Raw genomic sequence first — 12,422 nt, forward strand, 5'->3', positions numbered from 1 at the left:
CGTTGTACCTGTATTACAAAAAAGTAAAGAAGTTAATTTAAGATTTGTGCCGAGAAGCTGTTGTATATTGTTTGTATTTTATCATGTGGTGCATCGCAGATGGATTTGCTCCTCCAGATATAACTGAGCTTCGGAGGTCAGCATCAAGGTTACTCTCTGAGCTGGACAGCTCTGTGTCACCTCAGACTTTGGCTTTGCAATGTGCTATAAATCTGACCTTGGAGCTGGTTTATCAGGCACTAAGAGCCCAATGTTTTGGGAGGTATTCCCACAGCCAAAGTGGGCAATGGGAGCCCACAAGGAAGCAGAAAATGTTTCAAACATTGGCCTAGAAATTAGTCTGGGCCGTTTACAGGCCCAGCCTCGGCACTGTGCAACCAGCACGTTCCCAAAACGAGAGGCTCGCGGATCGATCGAAATTGGTCACCGGGACTTATCATATACTTGGCTCGAGCTGTTGTTGCTGGTCTCACCTCCACAGGTACGTCCCGGGAGCGAGGGTTGGAGCGGACTATCAAAAGGGGCGATCACTCCTGTGGAGTTGGACCAGTACTCCTGCTCCTCCTGGCTCCACAGGAAGCATTTATATTGTTACAACAAAAATTGTATTATTGTAAAGACCCAACTGGGTCACTAATGTCCTTCAAGGAGGGAACCTGCTGTCCTTACCCTGTCTGGCCACATGTCTCCAGTCCCACACTGAGTGGTTGATTAGGAATGGCCCAGCAAATTGTACAAACCTTCCCTACTCAGGATGGACAATAAAGTCAGTCTTGTTTGCATCCCAAGAATGAAATGACTTTTAAACAAAGTAAAACAGAAGAGAGAAAGAAAATTGGATGTGAAGTGCTGAAAATAAACTTTAAATAAAAATATGAGTCAAAATTAAAAGTTACTTCTAGCATTTGGGTAGCTTTTTGTTGATAATATAGATTTCAGCAAAAGCTAAAGACTGAATAAATGATAGCCCTATTTTTGTTGAAGCAGACAAGTGTTAATATTTAGTTAGAAATGGTTTGAATGAATTGGAAATGCCATTGAATACAAATAATTTGCTAACTGAATAATTGGAAGGAATGAGAAAAGTTTGGGCAGGTGACAGAAACAGCACCTTGCAAAAAAAAAGCAGTCATGAAATCCTGAGGATGGGCTTTTTGGGCCAAATAGACCAGTTCTGCTCCCCAATGTTTTTCTCTTATTTTGTTACAAATTGGACCGACACCAGTGATGCACAGAGGCAGCATTACATTGTAAGAGTCAGAGAGTTTTATTGGTAACCATCGATGCTGCATGAACAGACCTTTTCTGGAGAGTGCACCAACCACAGTAGGGATCCTGTGCGGACAAGCAAGCGGTGCACGAAGTGTATTGAGCACAGATCGCCACCTTCAGCCTTCTCACCTACAGACACAATAACAAAAAGACTTTAGGGTACACCTCACTCATTCAAAGATTCCATTCACCTGTATGTGTCATATCGTTCACCATGGTGTACCAGCGTGACGGCCCCGACCTGCGAGAGACCATCAGCGGCAGGTCGCGGACATAAAAGGAGTGGCGAGTGGCGGCCATGGGCAGCGTGGTGGTATACCACTTCAAGGTACAGCGCGAGCTGGTGCAGGAGGGTGATGGCAGCAAAGAGGGACATCACCAAGATCCAGGTCGGTGATTGGAGCGTGGGCAGCTACAGCAGGAGCGGCGAGGTCAGGGCAAAGCAGCAGGAGAGGCGTGAGTTCAGGGCCAGAAGAGCCGAGGGTCCAGGGGCAACACGGACTAGCCCACACTGCGATATGTGTGTGCGCTAGGTCCGTGCAGCAGAGCTGGTCTCCAGTCATCTTGGTTAATCCTTGCCAATGGACCAAGACCTAGCTCTGTCGAGCCTGTGTGGTCGCTGGTGTACAACGGACACCACACGTTAAAAAAATCCATACACAGGCATCTTCCACCCCTTCCAAGGTATAGTTCGGGATCTGGAATATTAGGTCCTTTATTGAAACACTTGTGAACTCATCCCTTTTTGGCGTGGAAGCAAGTCATCCTTGTTTCGAGGGACTGCCTATGATGATATGATGATGATGACCAGAGGAAACGTCACAGCATGAACAGAAAGTTGGTTGACGGACAACAAACTAAGGGTAATGGGTGTTCCTTGGATTGGAGAAGGGTTGGCAGTGGTGTTCCCCATGAGGCAATGCTGGATCTGTTTTTGCCCTCAGTCTATATATAGATGATTTGGTTGACAAAGGATTGGGGTTAATGGATGGAGAACGGTTGGGAGTGGGGTAAGCCAGGGGCCATTGCTGGATCTTGGTGTGTACCAACATCATTTGCAGTTAGACATGGGGAGCACAATCTCTAAATGTGCTGATGACACAACTTTGGCAAACAATGAGGTGAATGCTAAATGACTTCAGGAAGAGAGAAAGATACGCAAAATAGGAGCACATATCCCAGGTGCAATTTAACATGGAGAATTGTAAATAAACACATTTTGAGCTGCAAAAATAAGGAATGGGAAGATACAATCAATGGAAAGATGCTGAACATTTTAAAAATTAATTCTGAGCATGTGGGCCAGCATTTATTGCCCATTCCTAGTTGCCCTGAGAACCTTGACAGCTGCAGTGCTATTAGGGAGGTCCAGGATTATGACCCAGTGACGATGAAGGAATGCAATATATTTCTAAGTCATAGGCCTCTTTCTGTGCTGTATGGCTCCATTGTAATGGTCCATGGTTGTAGATTCAGAGTCAATTTCTGGCACCTATGTTCACAATAAATAACACCTTGCATATGGAGTGGGCAGATGCTGCACATGCCAACCACATATCTACAATCAAAATCTTTGCAGATGGACTCCGGAGCTGAGCTGTCGCTGCATTTCAGGGCTTTAATTAGAAAGGTGCAGAGAACAAGCCCGCATTCTACTCATGCTACGTGACGGCAAACTTGCAAGTTTCACTGTTTTTTGCTACAGCTAGTGTGAGATGCTTTTTTATCATCACTTGTCTGGTTTGCATTCTTATTTCCTCATCTTAAATATTGTACAAGATAAGAGATCCAGGAAGCACAAAAGTGAGCACGAGTTTTACTGATACACTGGACATTTCTGAGAAGTGATGCTCAGAGAAGCTGGGGTTACTCATGTGTTTCCAGGGCATATATGGACAGCAACAAAAATTCTAAGACTGGGTTAGAGAGGCACGAACAGTAGAAAAAAAACGTGCAAAAGATACTGGTGTGTCTATTTGGAAACAGAATGAAGATTGAGTGAAGATATTAAGTGGGAGAAACAGTAACAGATCTAGAGAGGACGTTAGAATATAGACACTAAAATAAAAGCAAAATTCTGTGGATGCTGGAAATCTGAAATAAAAATGGAAGGTCTGTGATAGGGTGGAAGACAGGAGAGATTAAATGACAAAAGGGATGATGGTGCGAGGCAAAAGGAGATGGTAATGGAGCAAGTAAAGAAACAAAAGATGGGACAAGAGGAGATGTAAATGGCAACAGTAGAATCATCAGCAGCTGCTATCCAAAACAATGGGGGCAGAGGTTGCGATTTGAAGTTACTGAAGTCTGGAAGATTGTAAAGGGCCTAATCGAAAGATGAGCGGCTGTTCCTTGAGCTTCAGTTGAGCTTTATTGAAATAATGTAGGAGGCCGAGGACAGAGAAGTCACAGTGGGAGTGGGATGGAGAACTCAAATGGCAAGTGACTGGAAGCTCAGGGTCACGCTTGTGGACTTAACAGAGGTGTTCAGCAAAGCGGTGCCCCAATGTGTGATCGGTCTCCCCAATGTGCAGGAGATGGCACGGTGAGCAGCGAATACAGTATACTAAATTGAAAGAAGTACACGTTACTCGCTCTTTCACCTGGAAAGAGCATTTGATCCACTCTCCATCACCCCAACACCAACTCTACTTCCCACAGCACCTCCCGTGCAAGCTCAAAGATGAAACACCAGCCATTTCACCCTCTCCCTATCCACCTTCAGGGCCTCAAACACTCCTTGTTGTTACTTTTAGCGATAGGTGTATCTTTACTGCCAGATTTCTTTGCTCATCATTGAGTTTCTTCCCTTCCAAGGAAGAAGTAGCCTCTTTATTCATCCTACCAAAGTGAACAATCTCATACCCAAGTCTCAGCACTCACTCAGCCACCTCAAGCAAGTATTAGTAATGGTGACCATGTAACCACCGGATTGTTGTAAAAACCCATTTAGTTCACTAATGTCTTTAAGGGAAAGAAATCTGACTCCCTTACCCAGTCTGGCCTATATGTGCCTCCAGACCCTTAACTTCCCTCTGAAATGGCCCAGCAAGCCACTCAGTTGTACCAAGCCACTACGAAAAACAATAATAATTTGCTCGGACGGACCAGCCAGCATTGACCTCAGACACGACACGGCACACCCAGCCCAGCTGACCCTGCAAAGCCATCCTCACCAACATCTGGGGACTGGTGCCAAAATTGGGCGAGCTGTCATGCAGACTAGTCAAGCAACAGCCTGACAGTCAGTCACAGAATCATACTTTCAGCCAATGTCCCAGACTCTTCCATCACCATCCCTGGGTATGTCCTGTCCTACTGACAAAACAGAACCACCAGAAGTAGCGGGACAGTGATATACAGTTGGGAGGGAGTGCATTGGGAGTCCTAAACATTGCCTCTGGACCCCATGAAGCCTCATGTGATTGGGTCAAACATGGGCAAGGGCACTTCCTGCTGATTACAACCTACCGCCCTCCCTCAGCTGATGAATGAATCAGTACTTCTCCATATTAAACATCACTAGGAAGAAGCACTGAGAGTAGTAAGGGCACAGAATGTACTCCGGGTGCGGGATTCAATGTCCATCACCACTACTGACCAAGCTGGTTGAGTCCTGAAGGACATAACTGCCAGACTGGGCCTGCAGCAGGTGGTGAGAGAATCAACGCAAGAGAATACCCACTTGATCTTGTCCTCACCAATCTACCTGTCGCAGATGCATCTGTCCATGACGGCATTGATAGCAGTGACCACAGTCATTGTGGAGACAAAGTCTCATCTTTACACTGAGGACACCTTCCATCGTGTTGTGTGGCACTACCAAAATGCTAAATGGGATAGATTCAGAATAGATCTAGCAGCTCAAAACTGGGCATCCATGAGGCGTGTGGGCCATCAGCAGCAGCAGAATTGTATTCCACCACAATCTGTAACCTCATGGCCTGGTGTATCCCTCACTCTACCATTACCATCAAGCCAGGGGACCAACCCTGGTTCAATGAGGAGTCTGAAAGAGCATGCAAGGAGCAGCACCAGGCATACCTAAAAATGAGGTGCCAACCTGGGGAAGCTGCAACACAGGACTACATGCATGCTAAACAGCGGAAGCAGCATGTTATAGACAGGACTAAGCGATCTTACAATCAACAGATCAGATTAAAGCTCTGCAGTCCTCCCACATCCAGTCGTGAATAGTGGTGGACAATTGAACAACGAACAGGAAGAGGAGGCTCCATGAGCATCCCCATCCTCAATGATGCCAGAGCCCAACACGTGAGTGCAAAAGACAAGGCGTTTGCAACCATCTTTAGCCAGAAATGTCGAATGCATAATCCATATCGGCCTCCTCCTGAGGTCCCCACCATCACAGAAGCCAGTCTTCAGCCAATTCGATTCACTCCACGTGATATCAAGAAACAGATGAACGCACTGGATACAGCAAAGGCTATGGGCCCTGACGACATCCCGGCTGTCATGCTGAAGACTTGTGCTCCAGAACTAGCCGCAGCTCTGGCCAAGCTGTTCCAGTACAGCTACAACACTGGCATCTACCCGACAATGTGGAAAACTGCCCAGGTGTGCCCTGTACACAAAAAGCAGGACAAATCCAATCCGGCCAATTACCGCCCCATCAGCCTACTCTCAATCATCAGCAAAGTGATGGATGGTGTCGTCGGCAACGCTATTAAACGTCACTCACCAATAACCCGCTCACCGATGCCCAGTTTGGGTTCTGCCAGGACCACTAGGCTCCAGACCTCATTACATCCTTGCTCCAAACATGGACAAAAGTGCTGAATTCCAGAGGTGAGGTGAGAGTGACTGCCCTTGACATCAAGACAGCATTTGACCGAGTGTGGCATCAAGGAGCCCTAGTAAAACTGAAGTCAATGGGAATCAGGGAAAACTCTCCACTGGCTGGAGTCACACCTAGCACAAAGAAAAATGGTTGTAGTTGTTGGGGTCAATCATCCCTAGGCTGAACCATCTTCAGCTGCTTCATTAAATCCCTTATACATAAGTTAAGAAGTGGGGATGTTCACTGATGACTGCACAGTGTTCAGTGCCATTCGCAACTCCTCAGATAATGGAGCAGTCCATGCCCACATGCAGCAAGACCTGGACAACATTCAGGTTTGGGCTGGTAAGTGGCAAGTAACATTTGTGTCACACAAGTGCCAGGCAATGACTATCTCCAACAAGCGAGAATCTAACCACCATCCTTTGACATTCAACGGCATTACCATCATTGATTACCCCACCATCAGCAGCCTGGGGTTACCATTTACCAGAAACTTAACTGGACCAGCTACATAAATACTGTGGCTACAAGAGCAGGTCAGAGGCTGGGTATTCTGTGGCGAGTGTCTCACCTCCTGACTCCTCAAAGCCTTCCCACCATCTACAAGGCACAAGTCAGGAGTGTGATGGAATACTCTCCACTTGCCTGGATGAGTGCAGCTCCAACAACACTCAAGAAACTCAATACCATTAGGACAAAGCAGCCGCTTGATTGGCATCCCATCCACCACCTTCAACATTCACTTCCTCCACCACCGGCGCACCGTGGCTGCAGTGTGTACCATCTACAAGATGCACTGCAGCAACTCACCAAGGCTTCTTCGCCAGCACCTCCCAAACCCTCGACCTCTACCACCTAGAAGGACAAAGGCAGCTGACATGGGAGCACCACCACCTCCAAGCTCCCTTCCACGTTACACACCATTCCTGACTTTGAAGTATATCGCCATTCCTTCATCGTCCCTGGGTCAGAATCCTGTAACTCCCTCCCTAACAGCACTGTGGGAGTACCTTCACCACATAGACTGCAGCGGTTCAAGAAGGCAGCTCACCAGCACCTTCTCGAGGGGCAACTAGGTATGGGCAATAAATGTCAGCCTTGCCAGGACCAAATTTTCCATTTATTCTTCCACTCTGCAATTGTTTGTCTTCCTGTAGTTTGGTACAGTCCTCTTCCTTATTAGCTACACCCTGGCTCATGAGTGGCACTCACAGACTGCAGATTCACATGCTCATGACTATATAAGAATGTAATTGAAACTTTGTGTACCTAGTCACTTGCAGTGAAGTCATTGCTAGTTATTTGAAATAAGGCTGTATCAGAAAATATTTTACGCTGTTTGTTTGAAGTCAAAATGTCAGCAATATTTGTGTCTTGCCTCACTTGCACAGTTCAATATTTTAAGAGTGGAGTGAAGCATTGAGGTCCAACTGCACCCTCTGTATCAGGCATCCTCGCTGTAACATAATGGCAGGGGGTTGCCACCTGTACTTGCTGACCTGCCATTTTCTGCTGATTAACATTAATGGGGGGAAACTCATTGTCTACAGAGTTCACAAGCAATAACCAGCTCGCTGTTTAATGGCTCCAAATAGAGCATTATATTTTACCGCTTTTATTTATGTATTTGTTCTCAGGATGCAGGCGTCGCTGGCAAGGCCGGCATTTATTGCCCAACAACAGCTGCCTTGAGAAGGTGGTGGTGAGCCGCCTTCTCCTTCAATCACTGCAGTCCGTGTGGTGAAGATACTCCCACAGTGCTGTTAAGTAGGAATTTCCAGGATATTGATCCCTCAGTGATGAAGGAATGACAATGTGTGTCCAAGTCAGGATGGTTTAACTTGGAGAGGAACTTGGAAGTAATGGTGTTCCCATGACTTTGCTGCTTTAAAAAAAAACTGTTTTTGGAATGAAATGTATGAATAAACAGGCCGCTGTTGGAATTGCTAAATCCAGTTTTTTATCGAACTAAAGGATATGGACACTGGGGGTGAAACTGATTTTGGGGGGGCGATAGGCCAAAATGGAGTGATAGTAAATTGGGAGTCCATTTTAAACAATATTAGAATTCGAAGTCAATGCAAAAAATTGGGCAGAGTGTAAAACGGACTGCTGATTCACTATCACCCATCCCCCTCTCCCCCACCGAACAGCTCCAATTTCACCCCCACTGTTCCTCTTAGTATTGGGACGGTGACACTACCAACAGTAGTGAAGATCCAATGGCTGAATATCAGGTTCCCTACTATAGTGCTGAGAAACCTGTTTTAATATATAAACATCATCATCATAGGTGGTCCCTCAAAACAAGGATGACTTGCTTCCACGCCAAAAAAAAGGATGAGTTCAAAGGTGTTTCAATGAAGGACCCAAACTACATCCTCAAGGGTGGAAGATGCCTGTGTGTGGATTTTTTTAATGTGTGGTGGCCGTTGAACACCAGCCACCACACGGGCTTGACACAGCGAGGTCTTGGTGCAGTGGCAAAGATTACCCAAGACGACTGGAGACGTGCTCTGCTGCACGGACCTAGTGCGCGCACATATCGCAGTGTGGGCTGGCCCGTGCTGCCCCTGGGCCCCTGGGCCCCGAACTCACGCCTCCCCTGGGCCCCGATCACATCCCTCTACAGTCTCTCACCGCTCCTTCGCCCTGACCTCGCCGCTCCTGCTGTATCTGCCTACGCTCCAATCACTGACCTGGACCTTGCTGACATCACTCTTCGCTGCCGTTGCCCTCCTGCACCAGCTCGCACTGCTCCCTGAAGTAGTATGCCTCCTCGCTGCTCCCTGGAGTAGTATGCCTCCTCGCTGCTCCCTGGAGTAGTACGCTCCTCGCTGCTCCCTGGAGTAGTACGCTCCTCGCTGCTCCCTGGAGTAGTATGCCTCCTCGCTGCTCCCTGGAGTAGTACGCCTCCTCGCTGCTCCCTGGAGTAGTATGCCTCCTCGTTGCTCCCAGGAGTAGTATGCCTCCTCGCTGCTCCCAGGAGTAGTATGCCTCCTCACTGCTCCCAGGAGTAGTATGCCTCCTCGCTGCTCCCAGGAGTAGTATGCCTCCTCGCTGCTCCCTGGAGTAGTATGCCTCCTCGCTGCTCCCTGGAGTAGTATGCCTCCTCGCTGCTCCCTGGAGTAGTATGCCTCCTCGCTGCTCCCAGGAGTAGTACGCTCCTCGCTGCTCCCTGGAGTAGTATGCCTCCTCGCTGCTCCCTGGAGTAGTACGCCTCCTCGCTGCTCCCTGGAGTAGTATGCCTCCTCGTTGCTCCCAGGAGTAGTATGCCTCCTCGCTGCTCCCAGGAGTAGTATGCCTCCTCGCTGCTCCCAGGAGTAGTATGCCTCCTCGCTGCTCCCAGGAGTAGTATGCCTCCTCGCTGCTCCCTGGAGTAGTATGCCTCCTCGCTGCTCCCTGGAGTAGTATGCCTCCTCGCTGCTCCCTGGAGTAGTATGCCTCCTCGCTGCTCCCTGGAGTAGTATGCCTCCTCGCTGCTCCCAGGAGTAGTATGCCTCCTTGCTGCTCCCAGGAGTAGTATGCCTCCTTGCTGCTCCCAGGAGTAGTATGCCTCCTTGCTGCTCCCAGGAGTAGTATGCCTCATCGCTGCTCCCAGGAGTAGTATGCCTCCTCGCTGCTCCCTGGAGTAGTATGCCTCCTCGCTGCTCCCTGGAGTAGTATGCCTCCTCGCTGCTCCCTGGAGTAGTATGCCTCCTCGCTGCTCCCAGGAGTAGTACGCTCCTCGCTGCTCCCTGGAGTAGTATGCCTCCTCGCTGCTCCCTGGAGTAGTATGCCTCCTTGCTGCTCCCAGGAGTAGTATGCCTCCTTGCTGCTCCCAGGAGTAGTATGCCTCATCGCTGCTCCCTGGAGTAGTATGCCTCCTCGCTGCTCCCTGGAGTAGTATGCCTCCTCGCTGCTCCCTGGAGTAGTATGCCTCCTCGCTGCTCCCTGGAGTAGTACGCTCCTCGCTGCTCCCTGGAGTAGTATGCCTCCTCGCTGCTCCCTGGAGTAGTACGCTCCTCGCTGCTCCCTGGAGTAGTATGCCTCCTCGCTGCTCCCTGGAGTAGTATGCCTCCTCGCTGCTCCCAGGAGTAGTATGCCTCCTTGCTGCTCCCAGGAGTAGTATGCCTCCTTGCTGCTCCCAGGAGTAGCATGCCTCCTCGCTGCTCCCAGGAGTAGTATGCCTCCTCGCTGCTCCCTGGAGTAGTATGCCTCCTTGCTGCTCCCAGGAGTAGTATGCCTCCTCGCTGCTCCCAGGAGTAGTACGCTCCTCGCTGCTCCCTGGAGTAGTACGCTCCTCGCTGCTCCCTGGAGTAGTATGCCTCCTTGCTGCTCCCAGGTGTAGTATGCCTCCTCGCTGCTCCCAGGAGTAGTACGCTCCTCGCTGCTCCCTGGAGTAGTACGCTCCTCGCTGCTCCCTGGAGTAGTATGCCTCCTTGCTGCTCCCAGGAGTAGTATGCCTCCTCGCTGCTCCCAGGAGTAGTATGCCTCCTCGCTGCTCCCAGGAGTAGTATGCCTCCTCGCTGCTCCCAGGAGTAGTATGCCTCCTCGCTGCTCCCAGGACGCCGCTTGCTGCTCCTTTTATGGCCCCGACCTGCCTCTGGTGTTCTCTCACAGGTTGGGGCCTCCACGCTACATACACACGCTGGAATCCTGTCTCACCAAGGCCCTGTTACACTACCAAGGTAGAAAGTTCCATTACTATGATGGAGCCAAGACAAGCTTCCAACCACCAATCATAAGGCAGCCAGTCATCAAGCTCTCCACCATTTTACCCTGCACAACAATGATCCATCTTCTCAACTCCATGCTTAGCAACCGACGCTTCCGTGTGTACTATGGCATCCAGAAGAGCAGATATAGGACATTGAACAACGGACTCCCAAAGCGTTCTAATGTGTTCCTAACACAGATGAGGCTGCACACAGGGAGGTTAAAGTAACAGTGACCTCAGTCTTTATTAAGACACTCCAGAGTGAGGAACAGGCCTTAGGGGCCGGCTTATATACAATGCTCCCAAGGGATGCTGGGATCCCTTGGAACTTCAGGGGATGCGCTCCCTGGTGGCGGAACATGAGAGTGCATGCTTTACAGATACACAACATCACTCCCCCCCCAAAGTCAAAGTGAAAACTATTTACAAGGTGAGGCAGTCGGGAGCCTTTCTTTCCCTGGTGGACTGCCTCGGCACAAATGTCTGTTCTGGTATGTTGGCTGTGCCCTCGCTGGGCTGGCGTGTTGTTGGCCCTGCAGGGCTGCTAGGTGAGCCTGGCCTTGCTGGGCTGTTGGGTGTGATGGGTTTGATTTCCTGGTCCGGCGTTGTGTCGTTGATCCTTTGGGTGTGTGTTATGGGCTCGAAAAAGGTGGTGTCTGCTGTGGGTTGTTCAGGGCAGTCTGTGAACTGCAGCCTCGTTTGGTCCAGGTGCTTTCTGCAAATTTGCCCATTGTCTAGTTTGACTACAAACACCCTACTCCCTTCTTTAGCTATCACCGTGCCCGCGATCCACTTGGGACCATGTCCATAGTTTAGCACATACACAGGGTCATTCAGATCAATTTCCCGTGACACAGTAGCGCGACCATCATTTACATTTTGTTGCTGCCGCCTGCTCTCTACCTGATCATGCAGGTTGGGGTGAACCAGCGAGAGTCTGGTTTTAAGTGTCCTTTTCATGAGTAGCTCAACCGGGGGCACCCCTGTGAGTGAGTGGGGTCTTGTGCAGGAGCTGAGCAGTACTCGGGACAGGCGGGTTTGGAGTGAGCCTTCTGTGACTCGTTTAAGGCTCTGTTTGATGGTTTGTACTGCACACTCTGCCTGCCCATTGGAGGCTGGTTTAAACGGGGCCAAGGTGACATGTTTGGTCCCATTGCGGGTCATGAATTCTTTAAATTCGGCACTGGTGAAACATGGCCCGTTGTCACTGACCAGTATGTCAGGCAGGCCGTGGGTGGCAAACATGGCCCTCAGGCTTTCAATGGTGGCGGTGGCGGTGCTTCCCGACATTATTTCACATTCAATCCATTTTGAAAAAGCATCCACCACCACCAGGAACATTTTACCGAGAAACGGGCCCGCATAGTCGACATGGATCCTCAACCATGGTCTGGGGGGCCAGGACCACAAACTTAGTGGTGCCTCTCTGGGCGCGTTGCTCAACTGAGCACACACGCTGCATTGCCGTACACAGGAATCTAAGTCAGAGTCAATACCGGGCCACCACACGTGGGATCTGCTATCGCTTTCAGCATTACTATACCTGGGTGTGTGCTGTGTAAATCCGAGATGAACGTCTCCCTGCCCTTTTTTGGTAGCACTACGTGGTTACCTCACAACAGGCAGTCTGCCTGAATGGCCAGCTCG

The 12,422-nt window shown here is 49.6% G+C and overlaps 1 protein-coding gene across 1 annotated transcript in view; it reads right to left on the reverse strand.

The window, feature by feature from the left end:
• Positions 1–12,422, reverse strand: part of plxnc1 (plexin C1) — a 270,507-nt gene that overhangs the window by 196,465 nt on the left and 61,620 nt on the right. Inside the window, exon 4 of the mRNA XM_070896776.1 lies at positions 1,301–1,401. Coding sequence (XP_070752877.1) covers positions 1,301–1,401 — 101 coding nt within the window. The remainder of the gene's footprint in view (positions 1–1,300; positions 1,402–12,422) is intronic.

Source organism: Pristiophorus japonicus, chromosome 13 (assembly GCF_044704955.1).
Source record: "Pristiophorus japonicus isolate sPriJap1 chromosome 13, sPriJap1.hap1, whole genome shotgun sequence".
NCBI classification, from domain to species: Eukaryota; Metazoa; Chordata; class Chondrichthyes; family Pristiophoridae; genus Pristiophorus; species Pristiophorus japonicus.